Here is a 25,848-nt window from a genome sequence, read left to right as displayed (position 1 = left end):
TTTTTCAGGAAATTTAAAATAATACTAGACTATGCGGATCAAACATTTCATGGAGACATTTACTTCATTTACTTTTGTTTGTTTTTAACGAACAGCCAATATGTTTCTAGTATTTCAGATGGGATTCCCAATAAATGAAACACCTCTTTTGAACAGCACGTGTTACTTCTAGGGCTGAACATTTGAATTACTCCAGCAGCATAGTGAAAGGCATGGTCACGTGGAATGAGATAAAAACTATGCAGTTGGGAATGTGGGTCATATTCTGGGTGATTTCTCATTGGGCGACCTTAACCCTCCGAGTTCTTCAAAACTAGCTTTCCGGCTCTGTGAGGCAGGGATGATCTTTGTAATCGCTTAGAGGCAGGGTGTGCGGGCAGCGAGTCCGCACCCTACGGTAGCCTAGTGCGTGGAGCCGGGCGTTTACGGGCTTCTCCGCGGAGGCGGTGCAGGGGAGGAGGAGCTTCTGCGGAGTCGTACCAGGTGGTCGACGGGCCCGCCTCCCTGGGACGGGACCGAGGCCCGGCTCACTAGTCCGCTCGCCGGAGCCATGGAACAGACCCGCGCAGCCTTACGCTTGCGCACCGTGCTGCGACACCTCGGCCGAACCTCCGCCGGGGCCTACGTATCCTTTGGGCTGCGTGGGGCTCGGGCTGCAAGAGTGGTCACAGCTCTTCCGGGCGCCGGGGAGGGGCGGGGAAGGGCGAGATGATAGGGGAGCTGGGAGCTCCCGGCGGGGCCCTGCTCGCTCGGCGGGAGCGTGACAGTGCCGACCTCTGTGGCTGATGTGGCGCCGCTCCGGCATTCTGGGCCCTCCCGGGGCCTCTTGTTTCCCTGCTTTGCGGGAGGGGAGGATGGAAGTCGTTACTGAAGGGCCTGCTTTCAACTACTTTGGCATTTTCTGCACTTGGCCGCTCGTGACCCGGCCGCCCAGAGCCCGAGAAATGCGAAGCACGGTCGCACGGTAAACGGAAGCGCAAAGCTTTCCGGAGCAGCCGAGACGGGCCGGCCCGGCAGGCAGGCAGGCAGCAGGGCCCTCTGGCGGGACACGCGGCCTCCGCAGGTGGAGGCCGGAGCTGCAGGCGCCCTTCGGCTTTCCCTCCTACCGGCGCGCAGGGAGTGTCCCCTGGCCCCGCAGGAGTCCACGCTGCCTCTCCAGATTTGACCTTCAGAAGTTCATCTTGGGGGCAATGTGTGCGGCCGCCGGGGTCGGCTCCAGTAAGATGTCACTCTATGACACGTAAATCCAATTGCTTTATTAAAAGAAAAAAACATTTTTTTTTAATGTTTATGCATGTTTGAGAGGCAGAGACAGAGCGCGAGTGGAGGAGGGGCAGAGAGAGGGAGACAGAATCCCAAGCAGGCTCCAGGCTCTGAGCTGTCAGCACAGAGCCTGACGCGGGGCTGGAACCCACGAAGTGCAAGATCACGACCTGAGTGGAAGCTGGGGGTTCAACCGACTGAGCCTCCCAGGCGCCCCCTCCAGGAGCTTTAGAGAATTGTTTTTCCTACTCCGATTCAGTGTTCTCATTCAGGGGGTAACTTTTGGAAGCGTGGAAAGACACTGCCTGGGGTTTTTCTTTAAGGGACGTGATTGGACTGGCTGTGTGCAGGATCCCGAAACCTTTCACACAAACGATTGTACTGGTTGTTTCATTTATTTTTACTACTGCTCTCCCGGCTGAGTTCCACCCAGTGAGGTAGCAGAACCACCATAACCTTAAAATCCTGTCCATACACTAATAAAGGTGATTATCTCATTTCACAGGTGAGAAAACAAAGCTTGAGGCTAGGAGAAATTAAAACCCTTGAGGGGCGCCTGGGGGAGGGCTCAGTCGGTTAAGCCTCCGACTTGGGCTCAGGTCATGATCTCACTGTTCCTGAGTTTGAGCCCCACGTAGGGCTCTGTGCTGATGGCTGAGTCTGGAGCCTGCCTGGGAGTCTGTGTCTCCCTCTCTCTCTGCTCCTCCCCTGATCATTCGCACTCTCTCTCTCAAAAATAAATAAACGTTAAAAAAATTAATTTTATTTGCCTTAATTCACATCCTAGACAGCTCACCCCATAACACAGGCTGTTTCTTTTACCAGTTTCCATCCTCCACAATTCCAGTAAGTAGAGCTAATTTTCATTTTTAACCATAAAATGTATATAAAGCTTTTTCTAGTGGTAACTGAGATATAAAATACAATATAATATGTTGCCTGGTGAAAATTCATTATACAAATCCTCTGTTGCCGGGACCTGTTCTAATTAGAACTGTGGAAAATTGTGAAGACCTGGACTTTAATTTTTATATGTATTTTCAAATTCAGAAAAGAGAAAAAAAATGTCAGAAGTGTGTAATCTGTTTTGTTTTGTTTTCAAATTCAGGCATAGTGTACCTCATTTAAGTTAGCCTGTAGTCTGGTCATACTGCTATATTAGCTAGTGTTTCTGGTTTAACTTAAATTACCTTTGTAGGGGGAAGTCATTGATCTCCATGGAATATTCTCATGGAGCCACTGTTCCAATCTAGAAAAATGGACTGGGTGATTTGAGTTTGTGCCTATGCCATACATTTATTTGGATTTTTTGTCACTTTGATTTCCTCTGAGAATGTATGATCTAGACAATCTAAAATATAAAATCTATTCGTTTTCTACCTGAAAAACCATATATATTCATTACAAAACAAATTTTAAAATCAGAGAAACAAAAGGAATTTTAAAAAATCATCCAAAATTCTGTTACATAAAGGCAACCACTTTTTTGTATTTCTTTGCATTTTTTTACAAGTAATAAAAGATTTGGTTTTATAGAAATCTAACCATATTTTATTATAATAAGCATTTCTATTATATGCCTTTCATTAAAAATTTTTTTTTAATGTTTATTTGTATTTGAGACAGAGAGACAGAGACAGAGAATCTGAAGCAGGCTCCAGGTGCTGAGCTGTCAGCACAGAGCCCGATGTGGGGCTCGACCTGAAGAACCGTGAGATCATGACTTAAACCGAAGTCAGACACTCAACTGACTGAGCCACTCAGGCACCCCCCTCTTCATTTTTAATGATTTAATGAATCATATCTCATTGAGTGGATATAATTAATTATTCTTCTATTTTTTGGTGACAGTAGTTAATGCTTTGGATTTAAACCTTAAAAAAAAAATTTTTTTTAATGTTTATTTTTGAGACAGAGAGAAGGCAGAGCATGAGCGGGGGAGAGGCAGAGGGAGAGGGAGACACAGAATCTGAAACAGGCTCCAGGCTCTGAGCAGTCAGCACAGAGCCCGACGTGGGGCTCGAACTCGTCAACCGTGAAATCATGACTTGGGCCGAAGTCGGACGTTCAACCGACTGAGCCACCAAGGCACCCCTGGATTTAAACCTTTTTAAAAAATGTTCAGATTAGAGGCGCCTGGCTGGCTCAGCTGAAGAGCATATGATTCTTGATCTCAGGGTCGTGAGTTTGAGCCCCACATTAGGTACAGAGATTACTAAGAAGATAAATATGCTTAATAAAAAACCCAAAGACTTGTTTAAAAAAATGTTTAGATTATTGTCTTAGAGTAAATAAAAAAGAGAGATGCCGGGTGGAAGAGTATGAACATTTTTCAGGTTCTTGACACATCTTGTTGGGTTGAGATTTGAGATTTTTTTTTTTTTCCCCTTTAGGTATACTCTGCATAACGACATTCTAAGCCTAGAACAGAGGAAATTTTATGAAGAAAATGGGTTTCTTGTCATTAAGAATTTGGTATCTGATGATGATATTACACGCTTTAGGTACAGTAACTCTTTGTTATTTTATAGAAATATGTTATATGTATGCAACGGGAACCTGAGTAAGATTAGAGTGTCCGTGTTCAGATATTTTTTGGCGATTGGTTCACTAGGAAGTGGTTAGGAGCATGAGCTCTGGAGCCAGACTGGCTGGCTTAGTGAGGAGGCAAAGGCTTCTGGGTTGGCCATTTTCTCCTCCCTGTCCTCAGAACTACTCAGCCTGGGCCGGAGGTCAACCTAGCGCACAGAAACCACCTGCTTGGTCTTTGAGAAGCTTTCCACAGAATGGGCCAGGCAGGTGCTTGAAGCCTGCAGTGATGACGCCATCTGCCAATTTAATTTTCTAGGAACCAGTTTCAAAGGATCTGCAAAGAGGAAGTGAAACCCCAAGGCATGATGATCATGAGAGACGTAAGCATTGAAAAATCAAAGTTCATTCCAAGTGAAGAGCTGATTACAAAGGTCCAGAATTTTCACCAGGATGAGGAGCTCTTCAGATACTGCACTCTCCCTGAGGTTCGAGACCCTCCTGCATTGTCTTTCTCTTTCAGTTAATAGCCCACCTGCATGCTTGCCTCTGCAATTGCTGCTGTTTAATTTTTTTATAGAGTGTATTTTGAATTATTTATGTATGTATGTATGTATATATACATAAAAAAATATACTAAATACTAAATAAATAAATATTTAGAGCAAGGAGGAGACAGAATCCGAAGTAGGCTCTAGACTCTGAGCTGTCAGGGCGCCTGGGTGGCTCAGTCGGTTAAGCCTCCGACTTCGGCTCAGGTCACAATCTCACGGTCTGTGAGTTCAAGCCCCCGCGTCGGGCTCTGTGCTGACAGCTCAGAGCCTGGAGTCTGCTTCGGATTCTGTGTCTCCCTCTCTCTGACCCTCTCCTGTTCATGCTCTGTCTCAAAAAAATAAACACTAATTAAAAAAAAAAAAAAATTTAGATTCCAAGCTGTCAGCACAGAGCCTGACGCGAGGTTCAAACCCACGAGCCCTGAGGTCATGACCCGAGCTGAAGTCGGACATTTAACCGACTGAGCCACCCAGGCGACCCTGGAATTGCCACTTGTACTTTATCTGGCCCCCTTCTCTGGTGGCTGCAGAGGAGTGGTTCTCCACCCGAGGCAGACATTTGTACCTGCAGCCAAGGTGGGTAGTGTGTCCCACCCACGGGTAGAGGCCAGGGAGCCTATAAAATAGCCCCCTCCCCCACAATAATGATATACCCAGCCCCAAGTGTCAGTACTGCCCCGAATAGAGAAACCCTGCTTTGGAGTCTGGTAATTATCTTTGGTTGAGAAGGGCAGGACCTCTGTGTTAGAGAGAGACCCTCTCACCCTTGATATGGCCATATCAACTGGAGTGACACCATGGAGGCTTTTCACTGTACATCCATTTATTTTGTTCTTTTTGTTTTGTGAGTCTGGTCTGTAGAGGTTTATGTTTAGATTTAAACTTGTCTTTTAAGAAAAATTGTTACTCGGGGCACCTGGGTGGCTCAGTCGGTTGAACTTCAGACTTCAGCTCAGGTCATGATCTCAAGGTTCGTGAGTTCGAGCCCCCGTTGGGCTTGCTTGGGATTCTCTCTCTCCTTCTCTCTCTCCCCTCCTTCACTTGTGCTCTCTCTCTCTCTCTCAAAAATAAATAAACATTAAAAAAATAATATTATTAATCAGGGTAAGACACGAGTTAATTTAGGAGAATTATTGGCTAACTATATTAGGCAGCTCTGTAAAGTATGACAGAAATGGTGACATGGCTCTTGAGTCACTGAGGTTTAGAAAACACTGGTCTGGGGCACCTGGCTGGCTCAGTCAGTACAGCATGTGACTCTTGATCTTGGGGTCATGGGTCCCAACCCCACATTGGGAGTAGAGATGACTTACAAAAGAAAAAAGAAAATACAGGTCTAAAGGGGCAACTGGGTGGCTCAGTCGGTTGGACGTCCAACTTCGGCTCAGGTCACGATCTCACAGCTCATGAGTTCGAGCCCCGCGTCGGGCTCTGTGCTAACAGCTCAGAGACTGGAGCCTGTTTGGGATTCTGTGTCTCCCTCTCTCTCTGCCCCTCCCCTGTTCACGCTCTGTCTCTTTCTCTCTCCTTCAAAAATAAATAAAAAAAAATTAAGGGAATACCAAAAAGTGACATGCTTTATAAAAAAAACAGGTATGAGGCCTGACTCCTAGGATTTGAGTGTTTTATGCTCAAACTGCCAATATTCCTTATATGGGAGATGAAATGGTGAGAAAGTGCTGGAGTATGCTTCATTTTTTGGAGTCTGGCCGAGTTGGAGATTGAGCACTGTCGCTTTCATTTAATTGGCACTGACACCTTGGCCGGTTTCTTAGCCTCAGGCTCACTCGTGTGGGGCGTTAAAGTCACTTTAAAGGATGATTCATTCATGGGGCATTGCTTTCCAGGCCTTGTTGTGCGGTCCAAATGGGAGGCGTAAAGTCCCTGGCGGGTAGGAGGCACGCAGGGCCCTTCGTGCTGTTTGCCCCTCCCCGGGTGGGTTAGATGCAGGAGGCAGCGACCCAGCCTCCAGACCCTGGGCCTAATTCCGCCAGCCGTGTCACGTGTTCTCCTCAGATGCGTCCCAGGCACACATGCCCGTGTCACTGTTTGTTTAACTTCACCCACCAGGATATAGACGAGGGCAGGGACCTGCTCATCTTGTTCCCCTCTGTGCCCCCATCTCCTGTCACTCTGTCTGGTTGCTAGCCCTCAGTAAGGAGCTGTGGGTTAGGAGGTGCTCTGATTGTGATGTGTCCCCCAGTTCCTGTCCTCCCCTTCCTTCCTCTGGGCTGTGCATGCGGCTGCACATGTTGGGACCTCTCATGGTCCCTTCTGTTTTTTTTTTTTTTTTTTTTTTTTTTTAATCTTTTTTTCCCACGTTTATTTATTTTTGGGACAGAGAGAGACAGAGCATGAATGGGGGAGGGGCAGAGAGAGAGGGAGACACAGAATCGGAAACAGGCTCCAGGCTCAGAGCCATCATTCCAGAGCCTGACGCAGGACTCGAACTCACGGACCGCGAGATCGTGACCTGGCTGAAGTTGGACGCTTAACCGACTGCGCCACCCAGGCGCCCCTTGTTTTTTTTTTTAAGTAGGCTCTCTGCCTAGTGTGGGGCTTGAACTCATGACCCTGAGATCAAGAGTCGTGTGTGCGACCGCCTGAGCCGGCAAGGTGCCTGCCCCTCGTGGTCCCTGCTTATGAATAGTCTCGGTGAGGGGAAGAGGAAGCTCCCTTCTCACCAGACAGCTGTGGACAGCTTCAGCTGAAAGGAGGGGACTCCTGTCCTTCTTCCCAGTTGACACCTCAGAGAAACTCCTTTTCTTGCAGAAAAAGTGGTTAAGTTTCCAACTGTCTTGAAAAAGCCTGTTTAATTCAGGCTTTTTTCCCCAACTGGCTCGAAAAAGCCTTTTTAAATTAATTGCAGATTCCCAGTTGCTGACCTTCTCATGTTTTGTTTGCAGTGTTGTGAAATCCCAAATGTTTTTTTTTGAACTATTTGGCATCTTGGTTCTTCTCTAGATCATTATACTTTGTGCTGCTTGCCTGTGTATTCGATTTCTCGTGAAACTTTGTTCCCCCTTTTCTCTTAGATTCTGAAGTATGTGGAGTGCTTCACTGGACCCAATATTATGGTCGTGCACACCATGATGATAAACAAACCTCCAGATTCTGGTAAAGGGCTCTTGTTGAGAAAAAAGAAAAAAGTTTCAAGCATTCTAACTATAGCTATGCATATAACTGCTAAACTTTGATAAATGAATGAATAAGTACTTTTATTTAAGTCTTAAAGTAGTTTATATTGTAATAATATTGACGTCGAATAGTGATTTCAGAGGTTAACTGTAGGGTTACTGTCTGGCTTCTCAAAAGTGTGGTTTAATAAACATGATGGCTCATATACCATAGGCTCCTATTATTATAATCATGATCTCTGAGCTTTGTTACCCATTCTCACCTATGAGAGTGTAAATTCTGCTTTCCTGATGTGAAGACATAATTATTACTAACAAAACTAAAACTATTCTCATAAATCATATACTACAGTTGTTCTTAAAATTTCTTGCTAAAATGTAGCTTTTTATTTTATTAAAAAAAATTTTTTTTTAACATTTACTTATTTTTGAGAGACAGAGTGAGGCAGAGCATAAGCAGGGGAGGGGCAGAGAGACAGGGGAGACACAGAATCAGAAGCAGGCTCCAGGCTCTGAGCCATCAGCACAGAGCCTGACGCGGGGCTCGAACTCACTGACTGCGAGATCATGACCTGAGCTGAAGTTGGGTGTTCAACCGACTGAGGCATTCAGACACCCCATAAAATGTAGCTTTTTAAAAAAAAGTTTTAATTTTAGGGGCGCCTGGCTGGCTCAGTTGGTTAAGTGTCTGACTTGGGCTCAGATCATGATCTCCCAGTTTGTGAGTTTGAGCCCCACAAGGGGCTCTCTGCTGTCAGTGCATCCCCTACTTTAGATCTTCTGGCTCCCTCTCTCTCCCACCCCATCAAAAATAAACACTAATTTTTTTTTTTTTTTTTTTTTTTTTTTTTTTTTTTTTAGTTTATTTTAGAAAGAGAGCAAGCTGGGAAGAGGGGCAGACGGGGGAGAGAGAGAGACAATCTCAAGCAGACTCTGTACCTGCTTGACCCTGGGATCCCATGACCCTGGGATCTTGATTTGAGCCAACATCAAGAGTCAGACGTTCAAATGCCTGAGCCACCCAGGTGTCCCTAAAATGTGGCTCCTAAGATCTCACTCCCAGAGAAACTGATTTGGAAACTAGAACCCAGGAATCTGCATCTTTTTACGCCATCCCCAGAGTCTAATGCAGATGGCTCTTGGGCCATGCTGAGAAATTCTGCTATACCAGCAGTAATAAATGGGCCCTTCAAGATTCTTTATCCTTTTCTACTTTTTCTAAAGAAAAAGAGGCCAGGAGAGGTTTATGTGACAGGCCCGTAGCTTAACATCACCAAATCTCTCCCACCCTGAATGTCTTGCTTTAGAGAGATGGGGGTTGGGGGCGGGGGAACACCAGGTTCAAATTGCAAAGCAGGGAAAAATGTAAATGTGGTTCTTTGAGCTCTGGTTCTACCCAGAGACTGTATACCGACTGCTTCCAGTTTACTGAGGAACTTCTTGGAGGCCTCTTATTAATTTAGTTAATTGATATTTTTTACATTAGCCACTTCGAAGGCTAATAGGGGACTTCAGATTTGGCCACTGTGTTCAGTTAACCAAAAATTTTTTGGGGGTAGGCTCTGTGCCCAAACCAGAGTTACAAAGGAACAAAGCACAGTAGAATTGTGACATATGTAGGAATTGCTAGAAAGTGGTGTAAGTAATGGGGCGCTTGGGTGGCTCGGTCGGTTGGGCATCCACCTCCGGCTCAGGTCAAGATCTCACTGTTCCTGGGTTCGAGCCCCGTGTCGGTCTCTGTGCGGACAGCTCAGAGCCTGGAACCTGCTTCAGATTCTGTATTTTCCTTTCTCTCTGTCCCTCCCCTGCTCATGCTCACACAAAAGTAAACATTAAAAAAAAATAATAAACAGCATTTCAGACTTAAAAAAAAAAAAAAAAGGGAAAAATGGTGTAAGTAAGCACTCAGCTACCAGAAACCCAGAAAAAAAGTACAGGATGTGGAGTCGCCCTGTTGATTTGATAGTTCACTTTGGGGCTTATCTCTCCAGGCTGATTTTCTATAGTGTCGTTTCACTTGTTTGGTTTTTGCAGGGATAGGTCATTGTTCAGGCAAAGAAGAAGAATTCTGAGATTCAAGTATCTTTTAACAGTAGGTTCTGTTTCAGGCAAAAAGACAACCCGCCATCCTTTCCACCAAGATCTACACTATTTCCCCTTAAGACCTAGTAATAGGATTGTTGCTGCTTGGACGGCCATGGAGCATGTCAACCGGAACAATGGCTGCCTGTCTGTGCTCCCAGGCACACACAAAGGCTGCCTGAAGCCACACGATTATCCCCCGTGGGAGGTATGTCTGCTTAGAGGATATATCTTAATTGGAAAATTTATTGTTTTGATTTCACGTCGGTATACATAAAGAGCTTTAACAATGAGATGGCATGTCCTTTCTTAGCAAAACTTTGTTTTAAGATTTGGAATTAGGATCAGGGAAAATTCAAGGGTGTCAGACGGAATAGTAATTTTTCTTTCAACAAGGGTTGGAAAGTTGATCAGCGTGGAGAACTTTGGTAGGCACTGTATAGGATCTGAGATTATAAAGCCTAATTGAGAGGGAACACTTAAACACTTGCAACACCAGGTGCATGTGTCTAGCGCCAAGTAAGTTTTACACTTGCTCTGATTGATGGCTCTTAGGATAAAGAAGGGAGGGATCATCTCTTTCCCGTTGGAGAGACCAATGAAGGCTCTGGGAAAGGCTGACTAGTATTCCATTGCATGGCCATTCCATGGTTCATTGGTTCATCAGCTATTGATGATAGAGGACTATTAAAGTTTTTGAGCCCATGAATAGTGAAATCAAGTCAAATGGTGAAATCAAATTCAAGAATCATAACACTGGGACACCCGGGTGGCTTAGTCAGTTAAACATCTGACTCTTGATCTCAGCTTGATCTTGGGGTCATGAGTTAAAGCCCCGTGTTGGGATCCGTGCTGGACATGAAACCTGCTTTTAAAAAAAATCATAATTTTGAGGTCTAGAGCAAGATATACTGGAGGTGAGGAGTCCAAAGGCAGAGAAACCGAAGAGACTATTAGTGTTTTAGGTATCAGGCAATAAGGTCTCGAACACCCATAATGATGGTCAGAATGAGAAGAGCATATGTTGTCAAGGCACGAAGAGTGAATGTGGTTCTGTAGGAAGTCAAGAATGTGGCTTTAAGGCTTCTGTCTCAGTTAGAATTCTTACACTGAGTATTAGTGCCAAGTGAAAACATTTGAGTCTGGATCCTGATACAAAATCTGAAATTGTGAGATTTATCAACTGAGTTGAGGTTTAGGGAAAGTTTGATGCAGACAATAGAAGTGGGCTGTGGCTGACTTAAGCCAGAGGGGGTGTTTTGGAGGGTTGCAGGCACATGCGGAGTCTGTGGAAAGGCTGGCTGGCTGGCTCTGGTGAGCAGGAGGGAAAGTGGGAGTCATTGCTCATTGGGAACAGTGAGGGCAGGGCACCTGGTGTGGGCAGTTAAACCTTGACTATCTCTGGTCCCTTCAATTCTCTGCTCAGATTCAAAATGACTACAGTGCTTAGCTACTTAGCTTAGCTCACATATCTACCCTGGCCAGGAAAGGGGTCCCAACACAGTCCAGCAGGAAAGCTGTCCTTCCTCCAAAGAATGTGGAATAATCTTAGGAAGGGGGATAGGATGCTGTCCTCTCCCCATAACCAGTACTCAAAGCAATAACCAGCTTTGGAAATCGTTATAAAAAAAAACCCACAATGTGCTAATATACATTATTCTTTCTTTTCTCTGGATGTGTCCTGAGTGCTTTGTGAGCTGAGACAAATTGAACATTTTCTCCCCGCTGGTTTGGGAGAACAGTTAGTTTCTCAGAGTTACTCCTGAGTTTTAGAAGAATGATTTATGCAAAGTTCCAGGTTAGGAAACTGTCATGTTGGGAAAGAATGATTACAGATTCAGGCTGGAAAGTTGATCTCCTGTGTTAACTCCACAAAATGCAAAGTTGATGTAGATCTTCATGTACAATTTAGTAATGAAGGTAAGTGGGAATTTCAGATTCTTTATTTGATCCCCCAAATCCATGATATTAATATCAAAATGTGACTTTGAAAACCAGACATCTGAGAAGCTTTTGTATATTTATAATTTCCTTTAATAACCTATTTACCTCTTTCTCTTGGAAGAAGTTAGGAAACCTTTGCTTTTCCTGATGAGTCACTGATAGAGTTTTTAATTATTGGGTTCCACAAATACAGACTTGGGTTCTCTTCTGCATTCTAGGGGGGAGTTAACATAATGTACTATGGGATTCAGGGCTATGATGAAAATAGCCCCCGAGTTCACCTTGAGATGGAGAAGGGAGACACTGTTTTCTTTCATCCTTTGCTCATCCATGGATCTGGTTGGAACAAAAGTCAAGGCTACCGGAAGGTATGCGATAACATCTCTGTACTTTCCAAAGACGAATTGGTTAGAAACAAAAATGTCAAGATGTGTTAAAATATGAGGCTTGTGGCCTATAACTAAACTGGCCTTTAGTCTGGTTTATTTACCAGGAAATCTGTTTGCTACCTCATGCTTTTTTGCTCATATCAGTAAGAAGCCAAGTGACTTCAGGTCCCAATCCTACTGATACTGAATTATGAACATTCATAGAATCGCTTCAGAAGAAGAGCTTACTTAGGAGCCCACAGCCTGTGCTTTTGGAGGCAAAAACAATGGCTGACATACTGAAATAATAAAATTTGGAATATAAATAGTTCATAGTAACCACGTAAGAGGAAAGTTCATAATAGCATTGTTATTGGGAAAAATATTATTGATCCTAAACAAAGGTTCTGAATTGGCTTCCCAGAAATTAGATTTAACAGGCAGCCATATTTTTCACCCCTTAGCCCCAGAATGTTTTAAACCTAATGATTTCATTGCTTACATTAAAATCTGACAACATTTCTCATGTTCCCAGATTTCTTGCTTCTTGAAAATTCAGCAGATCTGACAGTACTGTGGATTCACATTTCTCCCATGATAACACGGGTCTTGATACTAAATGTTGGGGCTTCTTTGGGGCTGAGGTCGTCTTCTGGTTTGTCACACCAACCCCTATTGTCTCCCTGAAGTCATGGGTCATCTTCTATTCATTCCTGTTTCTACCAGGGCCGGGATGAGGGTGAGGCAAGAAGAGAGTCTCCTCTGGGGCAAAATTTAAGGATGAACGGAAGGGGCTAAAGAAACCCCTCCACAATCCAGTTAAATGATATTTAATGCAGCATTTAAAAAATCAAAACTAATGCAAAAATGTCCATGATGAAGACGATGCCAAAATTTTAAATAAGCACTAGATCAGGGGCACCTGGCCGACTCCCTCGGTGGAGCATGTAACTCTTGTTCTCAGGGTTGTGAGTTTGAGCCTCATGTTGGGTGTAGAGAATAGAGATTACTTAAAAAAAGAAAATCTTTATTGTATTTTATTTATTATTTTTGTTTTCTTAAAAAATTTTAAATGTTTATTTTTGAGAGAGAGAGAGAGAGAGAGAGAGAGAGACAGAGTGGTAGCGGGGGAGGGGCAGAGAGAGAGGGAGACACAGATTCTGAAGCAGGCTTCTTGCTGTGAGCGCACAGCCTGACATGGGGCTTGATCCCATGAACCCTGAGATCATGACCTGAGCTGAGATCAAGAGTTGCACACTTAACCGAATGAGCCACCCAGGTGCCCCTTGAGTTCCAAGTTTGTATCTTTATAACTTTTTCAAGAATGGGGAGAACCAAGTAACCTTCATTTTACCTTCAGAAGGAAACAAGATGGGTATCGTATGTGAATGCTCTTGGATTTCACATGTCCTTTTGATTTGCAAGGCGGGGGGGTTGTGTGTGTATTATTTTCCTTTACAAGGTATTTTTGTGGTTTTTCTTTCATGTTCTACAGCCATCACAGACTCAGCTGAGCAACTTCTGTGACCAAGTAACCCTGGAACACATTCCTTTTTTAGGACTTGAGGACACCCATTCTTTAGAAAAATCACATGCTAATACATTAAAGTCCCCTTTCCACATCATTGTGTTCCCTGCCCATTTTGAGAACAAGAGTCACAGGTAGCTAAAAACCTCTTGTAGGGGCACTTGGGTGGTTTAGTTGGTTAAGCCAAGTTCAGCTCAGGGCAGTCTCACGGTTTGTGAGTTTGAGCCCTGCATCGGGGTCTCTGCTGTCAGCACAGAGCCCCCTTCAGATCCTTTGTCCCTCCTCTCTCTGCCTCTCCCCAGCTCATTTTCTCTCTCTCCCTCTCAAAATAAACAAATAAACTTTTAAAAAGTTTTAAAAAATAAAAAAAAAAGATAAAACATAAAAACCTCTTGTAATTTCTCAGCCTTTAACTGTACCTGGGGAAGAAGATACTGAACCCTGAGGAGTCTAATACAAGACACCATGGAATAGCTGTCAATCTAGAAATCAGCTGCTAAGTGAAATAAATGACTTTCCTTCAGAAGTCTCCTTGTTTGGTTGCTGGTGTTCGTGGAATGTTTTTTTCCCCAATATTAATCATTTCGCTTGGCATAGGTAATTTCCTGCCATTTTGCCAGTGCCGATTGCCACTACGTTGATGTGAAAGGCACCAGTCAAGAAAGCTTTGAGAAGGATATCCTAGAGACACTGCATAAACTATACGGATTTCCAGAAGATGCCAGCCTAAAGGTACGTTTGTTTGAGATGACAGGTAAAGACCTTTTTTTTCCCCGCCTCTTCTTCAGATGCTTAATAATTCTCATACCTGGGGCGCCTGGGTGGCACAGTCGGTTAAGCGTCCGGCTTCAGCCAGGTCACGATCTCGCGGTCCGGGAGTTCGAGCCCCGCGTCAGGCTCTGGGCTGATGGCTCAGAGCCTGGAGCCTGTTTCCGATTCTGTGTCTCCCTCTCTCTCTGCCCCTCCCCCGTTCATGCTCTGTCTCTCTCTGTCCCAAAAATAAATAAACGTTGAAAAAAAAATTAAAAAAAAAAAATAATTCTCATACCTGATTTCCTTTGGAAATAGAAAGTGCTTTGTTTAGAGGGCTTTGCTGAGATCTGCTAACAGTGACAGTGGAATTTCAGTTTGTTCTTGCTTCCCCATTGTGGGGCAGGGTGGGGGGGACCTGAGCACCATGTGCTTCTTTATGTCTTTGGTGTGCAGGCTGTCCTGTTCCAGGACTGACAGGTAGGAAAGGCAACATGAAACAGATCTGGAGGAGAGGAAATGACGGACCAAGGCTACCTGCTGAATGCACATAGGGAAAAGTGAACGGTCTGGAGGGAGTATCTACACTTAATGTAAATCCAGTAAGACTCCCAGAAAGCAATTCCCAAGCAGGTTTTTGTTTGGGTCAGTTGGCATCTGGAGTGTCATGAGGAGACAGCTTGGGTGAACAGACATCAAAAATCGCTGATGCTCATCGAGAGGGGGCATGAGACCGTATTTCATGTGCTTTCTGGATGAGTACACATCACTTGCAAATTATTCATTTTTAACTAGTAGACATTCAGTGCTGATGATGATCACCGGATAAATTTAAGTAAACATGTTTGCCTTCTAGACAAAGTACATTTTAGCCTCTGAACCAAGAGGCTGATCCTACTTTTAAATGTGCAGTAATCGTAAATGCACGCATTTCCTATGGGGGTGACACAGCCCCCAAACAGACTGAGTGCAATGATAACCCCGGGCCTTCCAGTCCTGCAAAGACACCAACGCTAAGCTACCAGCTGTGTCTCTGGAAGTCCAGAATCTGAAACTCCTTCTCCGTGTAATAATCTTACTTCTCCCTCGGCCCTTGAAAAGGCACTAACTTCACATTTGGACATTGTAGGAAGTCTTGTCCTTCTCCCCTTTGTCCAGTCCTTAAAATGCTTTACAAAAGGGCATCATATTTTGAGGCGGGGCTTCCATGCAACATTTTGAGTTTTATTTTATTTTTTAAAAGTTATCAAGTAACAGAAAAAAAATGTTTATTTTTTAAAAATTTTAAATAATTTTTAGTGACTTTTTAAAAAAGATTATTTATTTATTTTGAGAGAGAGAGAGAGAGAGACAGACAGAGAGAGACTATGCGTGAGGGAGGGGCAGAGAGACAGGGAGACTCTGAAGCAGGCTCCACACTGTCAGTGCAGAGCCCATGTGGGGCTGGAACTCACTGTGAGATCATGGCCAGAGCCGAAATCAAGAGCCGGAGGCTTAACTGACCGAGCCCCATTTATTTATTTATTTATTTTTGAGAAAGAAAGAGAGAGAGAGAGAGAGAGAGAGAGAGAGAGAATATCCCAAGCAGGCTCCTCACTGTCAGCACAGAGCACAACGCAGGGCCTGAACTCATGAACTGTGAGATCATGACCTGAGCTGAAAGCAAGAGTTGGAGGCTTAACTCACTGAGCCACCCAGGCACCCCTGCAACACTCTGAATTTTAAAGTAGAAACAAAAGCCTGTGTTATGTTTGAGGTTTGTCAGGGTTGTAATCAATGAATTGCCTCCTGTATTTATTTTAGTTATTCTCTCAGATATAGTTTATCAGCTTTACTTACAATAATGATATTAACTTCTGCCATATAGTTCTTTATGAGGAATAACACCAGTTTCATATCCCTTTTCTTATTTTCTTCACCAAAAACCAGTGGAGCAGTCATGGCTCCATGCTCTTTTTGTTTGTTTGAAGGTTCATTTATTTTTGAGAGGAAAAGAGAGAGAAAGCAAGCAGGGAGGGGCAGAGGGAGGGGGACAGAGCATCCCTAGCAGGCTGTGGGCTGACAGCAATGAATCTGATGTAGGGCTTGAACCCACAAAGTACTAAATCATGACCTAAGCCGAAGTCAGATGTTCAACCAACTGAGCCATCCAGGTGCCCCTGATTCCATGCTGTTTTTAAAAAATTTTTAATAAATGTTTATCTTTGGGAGAGAGAGACAGAACGCAAGCAGGGGAGGAGCAGAGAGATTGGGAGACACAGATCTGAAGCAGGTTCCAGGGCTCGAACTCATGAACCACAAGATCATCACCTGAATCCAAGTCGGCTGCTCAACCAACTGAACCACCCAGGTGCCTCTGGCTCCATGCTGTTAATGAGAAAGTTAAAAGTCCAAGAGTTTGGCCTAACTGACCTGAAACAGAGCTGGATTTTGGACTCAGCTGAAATTCCAAAATCATTCTTCCCATCATACCTTCCTGTTTGCTCAAAAATAAGCAATAAGAAAGACGGAATTGTTTTATTAAGAACAAAGAAAAAAAAACAAAACCTGTAACTCATGACATTATTTTCACTTGGGAGCAGATCACTGTAAACAGGGCAGCACAGTGGGGCGCATTGGGCATTGTGACCAAACACCGTGCTTACCCAGCTCATGATCCCTATAGCCAACAGGAGCACGAAGTAACACAAGCTAGCCGTTTGGAGACTCTGCTGTCTCAGTTTCTTCAACACTATGTAAGATGTTGGCAAGTAAATTATTTGGAGTCTTAGAATATGGTTTATTTATTAACTGATAGGACTGCTGTTGAGATTTTTTCTATGTGGCCATTTGTAAACGCTAGAAATCTACTTTGTCTTGTGCTGAACAGATTCTCAGGGTTCCATCAACTCATTGTATGTGGCTTTATTCCCAGGATATATTCAGATCAAACGTACAGCTGGTGAAAGGAGAGAGGACCAACCTTTGAAGTAGCCGTTTGCTGGAGCTCTTTGAGAGAAAAGCAAAACGAATCAAGGTGCCTAAGGAAAATGTTTTATTAATGAGCTATTGTAGTCTTTTCCATCACTTGTTAATGAAATCGCAAAGCACGCATCAGGTACTTAGAGGCATATGGTTAATTCTGCATGCAGTGGTGTTGCTCTGACGGAGGAATGAACAGTAATGGTGACGTACTACTGTTTTAAGGAAAATTAACTGAGGGCTGCAACTAATAAAGGTGATTGATGTCTAATTTAAATGTGTTAAATCAGTTTCTTTCATTCAGTTAGCTCTTTGACCAGGCAGAAAGGAATGCTTTGAAACTCAGGGTATGCTGGCTTTTGCACACCCCACTTCTGGAAAACCCACCACCCACCAATTTCATGTCATGAGAGACTTAGCGAATTGACAACAATGTCTAACACAGGCACATTTAATGAAGAGCATCTTGGAGTAAAAATAAGGATGGATGTTTGTGCTTGGACACAGGATTCCTTCCATGACTTCTCCAACCCAACAAACCTCCTTAAAAAGAAACAAAAACAAAACAAAACAAAACTAGGCTGGGGGCACCTGGGGGGCTCAAGTCAGTTGAGCATTGGACTCTCAATGTTGGCCCAGGTCATGATCTCATGGTTCGTGAGTTTGAACCCCACACCAGGCTCCTTGCTGATGGTACGGAGCCTGCTTGTGAGTCTCTCTCCCTCCTTCCCTCCCTCTCTGCCCTTTCAGCATGCTCTCTCTCTCAAAATAAACTTAAAAAAGAAAAAATGAGGCTGGATCTTTCTAAGTCCTTTTCTCTATTCCTAAAGAATGAAGACAGAGGTAACTTCATCTGCTGTTTTTTTTGAGTAAGACAGCTGAAAACCTTCAGCATTTATGAATGAAACCTACACTCTTTCAAGGTCCAGGGAAATTTTTAGATACTTTTGGTTTAAAGGATTTCGATGGGCATGAACTGGGGGGATTTATTTTAATAGAGTGCTGTATTTGTACAGCAGCTGAGGGCGGCAAGGAGATATAGTCCTTATTTTTAAAAATACCAGTTAGGGGGCGCCTGGGTGGCGCAGTCGGTTAAGCGTCCGACTTCAGCCAGGTCACGATCTCGCGGTCCGGGAGTTCGAGCCCCGTGTCAGGCTCTGGGCTGATGGCTCGGAGCCTGGAGCCTGTTTCCGATTCTGTGCCTCCCTCTCTCTCTGCCCCTCCCCCGTTCATGCTCTGTCTCTCTCTGTCTCAAAAATAAATAAATGTTGAAAAAAAAATTTAAAAAAAATACCAGTTAGGATTTTGATAAGAAAAAGAGTCCTTTTCTTGTCATCCTGCCAAACACAAATTTTCTTAAACCTAGTTTCACTGTTTTTGTCAGTTTCTTTGTGAAGACACAGAGTTTAAGTTCAGTTCCAGCTGGAAACTGGAGAAGGCAAGACCATCGATGACAGGGTTTAACAAAACTGGATTATGGAGTAATTGGACATAAAATGTACATAAGAAATGCCTGTGTAAACAGCATGTATGGAGCACTGTTCCACAAAAAACTTTTCAAACTCCTTTCACATTTAAAATAAACTTCAGTAGAACAACTAGACAGCACAATTTGTTATTTCCCTTATGCAGTTTTTTAAAGTTTATTTATTTTGAGAGACAGAGAAAGAACATGATTGGGGGAGGGGCAGAGAGAGAGAATCCCAAGCAGGCTCTGTGCTGTCAGCACACAGCCCAACTTGGGGCTTGAACTCATGAACCATGAGATCATGACCTGAGCCGAAGTCAGATGCTGAACTGACTGAGCCACCTGGGTGCCCCTTCCCTTGTGCATTTTCAAGTGAATGCCAAGTAGTCAGGAAGCAATTCATTTCCTATTTTGTGTCCCTTTTGTCCACTGATTCATTTAACAAATATCCAGGCATCCATTCTGTGTAACAGATGTGGAAGAAAGACCACACCAGGATGAGTTAGGACAGTTCATTTAGTGTGTGCTCCCACCTGGGAAAAGTGGGAGCACAAGTCAGCTGGGAAATGAAGAGCTGGGATAGGAATATCACCAGATCTTGGCAGAATGAGGAATAGCCTGATTTCACAGAGGGTGTAAGGGGATGTACCCTGGACTAATGTTCATTTCACCAGAGACGAAGCTCAAAGGGCAGAAGACGTTCAAAGTGTAGATCAAAACACGGGGCACCCGGGTGGCTCAGTTGGTTAAGCATCCGACTCTTGATCCTGGCTCAGGTCATGGTCTCACAGTTGGTGAGTTCAAGCCCTGTGTCGGGCTCTGTGTGGATGAGCCTACTTGGGATTCTGTCTCTCCTCTCTCTGCCCCTCCCCGACTATGTGCGTTCTGCCTCTCTCAAAATAAACTTAAAAAAAAAAAAAAAAAGCTGCAGACCAAAACAAACAAAAAATCCCCTTCTATGATGTAGGACTAACAGCCTAGGACGAATGGAGCTTTGCCTTTGTTATCTGCTTGGAGCTCCTCATTTAAAAAAAAAAATTTTTTTTTTAACATTTATTTACTATTGAGAGACAGAGCAGGAGAGGGGCAGAGAGAGGGGGAGACACAGAATCTGAAGCAGGCTCCAGGCTCTGAGCTGTCAGCACAGAGCCCAACGTGGGGCTCGAACTCACATGCAGTGAGATCATTACCTGAGTGGGAGTCAGACGCCTAACCACCTAAGCCACCCAGGTGCCCCAAGGATTGTTCTATCTTTTTAGAGGCTTTCTGTGACTAATCTAAATGCTGGTCTCTTCTTAGTGCTACACATACCTTCTTCTATAAAGGTTATAGAAAAGATTTCAAATAGCCATACATGGCTTGAATGTCTTGAGAGATGAAGCTTACTTTTCCTTCTCATTCCTTGCATGCCTGACTCTCATGTTGTAATTCTCAGCCTCAGGGATTTTAACAGAAACAGAATGTGATATCAAGTCCTAAACCCATTGAGGGGTGCTGATATGTGTCCTAGAAGGTAGGGGAAATAGAGGGTGGGGACAAACGTTTGTGCAGGGGTGATGTTTGAAATATGCAACAAGGGCACCATTAATTAGGCATTGTGCAGACAGGAATGTGGCACCTCTTGACAGTTTGTGAAGTTCCTGAGCAGTGGGCACCTCATCAGGCTTACTGGAAGCACCCCAGGAAAGTGGCCAGCCTCTAGAAGTCTCTCAGGGAAGGCTGGTCCCTGTGGCAGGTTGGGGCCTGGGTCATTCAGGCTGGCTCAGTCCACATCTACTATTTCCAGAGCAACATACCTCCCTCCTCTCCATCCCTGGTACCTAACTCTGAGTAACACCCAGGCACCTTTACACAAGGCAGGTGGGTACTGGATACACCATCCAGACAAAAAGATCAATAGGGAAACAATGGCCATAACTGACACATCAGACCAGATGAACTTGATAGATACATACAAAACACTCTACCCCAAAGCAGCAGAGTATACATTTTTCTCACGTGCGCATAGAACATCCTCTAAGATAGAGCACATGTTAGGACACAAAACAAGTCTCAGTAAATTCAAGAAAATTTAAAGCATAGCAAGTATCTTTTCCAAACACATTGGTATGAAACTAAAAGTTAATTACAAAGAAACAGGGAAACCCACAAAAATGTGGAAATTAAACAACATGCTAGTGAACAACCAATGGGTCATCAAAGAAATTAAAGGAAAAATTAAAAAACACCTAAAGGCAAATGAAAACAGAAATACAACATACCAAAATCTGTAAGAGGCAGCAAGCCTCTAGAGCCTGTAAGAGGGAAGGTCATAACAATATAGGCCTACCTCAAAAAAGCAAGAAATATCTCAAATAAACAATATAACTTTACATTTAAAGGAACTATAAAAAGAAAAAGCCCAAAATTAGAAGGAAAGAAACAATAAAGATCAGAGCAGAAACAAAGTAAATACAGATTAAAATAATAGAAAATATCAGTGAAATTAAGAGCAGATCCTTTTTTTTAATAAAATTTTTTTTAATGTTTTTTAATTTATTTTTGACAGACAGAGAGAGAGAGACAGAGCATGAGTGGGGGAGGGGCAGAGAGAGAGGGAGACACAGAATCTGAAGCAGGCTCCAGGCTCTGAGCTGTCAGCACAGAGCCTGACGCGGGGTTCGAACCCATGAAGTATGAAATTATGACCTGATCTCAGTTGGATGCTCAACCGACTGAGCCACCCAGGCGCCCCAAGAGCAGATCCTTTGAAAAGAGAAAGTCTAGCTAGACTAACCAAGAAAAAAAGAGAGAAAGCTTAAATAAACAAAATCAAAAATGAAAAAGGAAAATTTACAACCAATACCACAGAAATACAAAGGATCATAAAAGACCACTACAAGCAATTATACACCAATAAGCTGGACAACCTGGAAGAAATGGATAGGTTCCTAGTAAAAATACACTCTTTCTAGATTGAATAATGAAGAAACTGAAAAACTGAATAGAGCTATTACTAGTAAGGAGTTTGAAGCAGTAAACAAAAATCTCTCAACAAACAAAAGTCCAGAACCAGATGGCTTCACTGGCAAATTCTAAACATTCAAAGAAGATGTAATACCTATCCTTCTCAAAACCTTCCAAAAAGTTGAAGAGGAGGGGGTGCCTGAGTTGCTCAGTCAATTTAGAGTCTGAATCTTGATTTCGGCTCAGGTCATGATCCCAGGGTTGTGGGATAGAGCCCCATGTTGCGCTCCATGTTGAACATGAAGCGTGCTTAAGATTCTTTCTCCCTCTGACCATTTTGCCTACTTGCGTGCACCCTCTCTCTCTCTCAAAAAAGAAAAAAGTTGAAGAGGAGGGAAATCTTCCAAACACATTTTACAGCATTACTCTGATCCAAAACCAGACAAAGACACCACACACACACACACACACACACACAAAAAAAAAAAAAAAAAAAAAAAAAAAAAAAGGAAAATACAGGCCAATATCCTTGATGAACACAGAGGCAAAAATCCTCAACAAAATATTAGTAAATATTCAACAATACATTAAAAGGCTCATATATCACAATCAAGTGGGATTTATTCCAGGGATGCAAGAATGGTTTAACATCTGCAAATCAATAAATGTGATACATAACATTAACAAAATGAAAGATAAAAATCATATGATCATCTCAATAGATACAGAAAAATTATCTGACAAAATTCAACATCCATTTATGATAACTCTCAACAAAGTGGTTATAAAGGGAACATATGTCAACACAATAAAGGCCATATATGACTTCATACTCAATGACGAAAAAGCTGAAAGCTTTTCTTTTAAGTACAGGAACAAGATAAGGATGTTCACTTTATCCAACACAGTACTAGAAGTCTGAACCATAACAATTAGGCACGAAAAAGAAATAAAAGGCAGTTAAGTTGGAAACAAAGAAGTAAACTGCCAATATTTGCAAGTGACATGATACCCAGATATAGAAAACCCTAAAGAATCCACCAAAAAACTGTTAGAACTAGTAAATAAATTCAGTAAAGTTGCAGGGTATAAAATCAATATACATAAATCTGTGGTATTTCCATACACAAATAATGAAACATCCAAAAGAGAAATTAACAATCCCATTTGGCGCCTGGGTGGCTCAGTTGGTTAAGCGCCCGACTCTTGATTTTGGTTCAGGCCATGATCTCATGGTTCTTGAGTTCAAGCCCCACATCAGACTTTGTACTGACAGTGTGAAACCTGCTTGGGTTTCTGTTTCCCTCTCTCTCCACGCCTCCCCTGCTTGTTCTCTGTCTCTCAAAATAAATAAAAATAAACTTAAAAAAAGAGAAAGAAAACAATCCCATTTATAATTGCATCAAAAAGAATAAAAAGAATAAAGTATCTCTTTGAACCAAAGATGTGAAAAGTGAACACTACAATCTATAAAAGACTGATGAAAGAAATTGAACAAATAAATGGAAAGATAGTTTATGCTCATGGATTGGAAGAATTAATATTATTAAAATGTCCACACTACTCAAAGCAATCTACCAGAATCAGTGCACTACTTATCAAAATTCCAATGGCATATTTCAAAGACTAGAAGAAATAATTATAAAATTTGTATGGAATCACAAAAGATCCCAAATAGCCAAAGCAATCTTAAGGATGAAGAACAAAGCTGGAGGTATCATGCTCCCTAATTTAAACTATATTACAAAACTATAGGAATCAAAACAGTATGGTATTAGTACAAACATAACACACAGATGAAAAGAAAATATTGGGATCCCAGAAAAAAAAACACATGTGGATAATTAATCTATGCAAAGAAGCTAAGAACATACAATGGAGAAAAGACAGTCTCTTCAACAAATGATGCTGGGAAAACTGGACAGTTACCTGCAAAAGAATGAAACTGGGCCACTGTCTTATACCATACTCAAAAGTTAACTCAAAGTGGGTTAAAGACTTAAATGTAAGACCTGAAACCATAAAATTCCTAGCACAAAACAAAGGTGGTAAACTCCTTGACATGAGCCTTAGTGGGTTCTTTGTGGGTCTGACTCCAAAGGCAAGGGAAACAGAAGCAAAAATAAACAAGTGGGACTATATCAAACTAAAAATCTTCTGCTTGGGGCGCCTGGGTGGCTCAGTCGGTTAAGCATCCGACTTTGGCTCAGGTCATGATCTCGCAGTTTGTGAGTTTGAGCCTTGTGTCGGGCTCTGTGCTGACAGCCTGGAGCCTGCTTTGGATTCCGTGTCTCCCACTCTCTCTGCCCCTCCCCCACTCACGCTCTGTCTCCCTCTCTCTCTCTCAAAAATAAACATTTAAAAAAATAAAATAAAAACATAAAAAATCTTCTGCTTAGCAAAGGAAACCATCATCAAAATGAAAAGGCAACTTGCCAAATGGGAGAAGATATTTACGAACCATATATCTGATAAGGGGTTAATATACAAAATATATAAGGAATTCAGACATCTCAACAACAAAAAGACACTGATTGAAAAATGCATAGAGGATCTGAATAGACATTTCTCCAAGGAAGAGAGATGGCCAAGAAGCACTTGAAAAGATGTACAACATCAGTAATTATTAGGGAAATGCAAATCAGAACCACAATTGAGGTATCATCTAACACCTGTTAGAATGGCTAGTATAGGGGCGCCTGGGTGGCTCAGTCAGTTAAGTGTCTGACTTCGGCTCAGGTCATGATCTCACGGTTCGTGAGTTCGAGCCCCACGTCAGGCTCTGTGCTGACAGCTCAGAGCCTGGAGCCTGTTTCAGATTCTGTGTCTCCCTGTCTCTCTGCCCCTCCCCCACTCATGCTCTGTCTCTCAAAAATAAATAAAAACATTTTTTAGAATGGCTATTATAAAAAAGATGAGAAATAACAAGTGTTGGTGAGGATGTGAAGAAAAGGGAACCCTTGCGCACTGCTGATGGGATTGTAAAGTGTGCAGCCACCATGGAAAACACTATGGTGGCTCCTCAAAAAACTTAAAAACAAAACTACCTTATGACCCACCTATTCCACTTCTGGATATTCATCCAAAGAATATAAAAACATTAACTTAAAAAGATATCTACCTTTATGTTCACAACAACATTATTTACAATAGCCAAGATATGGAAACAACCTAAGTGTTCATCAATAGATGGACAGATAAAGAAGACATGATATGCTTATATAATGGAATATTACTCACTCCCGAAAAGGAATGAAATCTTACCACTTGTGACAACATAGATGGAACTTGAGAGTATTTTGTTAAGTAAAATAAGTCAGACAGAGAAAGACAAATACCATATTTCACTCATATGTGGAATCTAAAAAAAAAACAAACCAAATTCAAAGATACAGAGAACAGACTAGTGGGTACCAGAGAAGGGGGGTGGCGAGTAGACAAAATGGTGTGAAGGAGGCCAACTGTATGGTGATGGATGGTAACTTGATCTGTAATGGTGATCACACTGTAGTGTATACAGATGTCGAATTATAGAGCTGTATACCTGGAACTTACATACATACATCTATGTACTGTGTGTGTGTGTGTGTGTGTGTGTATACACAAATGAACAGAAAGAAATTGTGAGCGAACTAGAAACTGGACACTCAAGGGGCGCCTGGGTGGCGCCGTCGGTTAAGCGTCCGACTTCAGCCAGGTCACGATCTCGCGGTCCGTGAGTTTGAGCCCCGCGTCAGGCTCTGGGCTGATGGCTCAGAGCCTGGAGCCTGTTTCCGATTCTGTGTCTCCCCCTCTCTCTGCCCCTCCCCCGTTCATGCTCTGTCTCTCTCTGTCCCAAAAATAAATAAACGTTGAAACTGGACACTCAAGAATACAAACTTTCTCTTGGTTGGTGTGGGGATTTCTGCCCTAGGTTGGGGGCCAGTGATCCTTTTCTTCCAAGAGCCAAATAGTGGATATTTTCTGCTTCTCAGGTTATACTGTCTCTGTTGCAACTACTCAGCCCTGCTGTTACTTCAGGAAGGCAGCCAGAGAAAACACATAAATGGACAGGGAGGCTATGATCTAATGAAACTCTATTTACAAAAACAGGCAGTCTGCCAGATTTGACCATGGAGCTCTTGTCTGCCTGCCCTGCGTTGGATGAAGATGTACATTTATTAAAGCAAACAAGTGCTTTGTACCTTGTACCTTGGCAGAAAGCACCTGGCACAGTGAGGTGATACTTCAGCACACCTCGCTGTTTCTTCAAGACAAACAGGAAGGTGCTAGGAGCCCAGCCCTGCCCAGTGTAAGGCAGTTTTTTTTCCTTGGTGTG

At 43.0% G+C, this 25,848-nt stretch overlaps 1 protein-coding gene across 1 annotated transcript; it reads left to right on the top strand.

Annotated features, from left to right (window-relative positions):
• The first annotated feature begins 326 nt into the window (after nucleotides 1-326).
• Nucleotides 327-17,393, top strand: PHYH (phytanoyl-CoA 2-hydroxylase). The gene is made up of 9 exons (XM_047867588.1): nucleotides 327-625; nucleotides 2,051-2,109; nucleotides 3,657-3,767; nucleotides 4,112-4,280; nucleotides 7,382-7,463; nucleotides 9,592-9,773; nucleotides 11,728-11,877; nucleotides 14,003-14,137; nucleotides 17,070-17,393. The coding sequence occupies exons 1-9, from the start codon at nucleotides 551-553 to the stop codon at nucleotides 17,121-17,123; spliced, it is 1,017 nt and encodes a 338-aa protein (XP_047723544.1). The 5' UTR covers nucleotides 327-550; the 3' UTR covers nucleotides 17,124-17,393.
• The last annotated feature ends 8,455 nt before the right edge of the window (nucleotides 17,394-25,848 follow it).

Source organism: Prionailurus viverrinus, chromosome B4 (genome assembly GCF_022837055.1).
Source record: "Prionailurus viverrinus isolate Anna chromosome B4, UM_Priviv_1.0, whole genome shotgun sequence".
Classification (NCBI taxonomy): Eukaryota; Metazoa; Chordata; class Mammalia; order Carnivora; family Felidae; genus Prionailurus; species Prionailurus viverrinus.
Note: the sequence above shows the minus strand (reverse complement) of the source record. Positions and strands in the feature narration are given on the sequence as shown.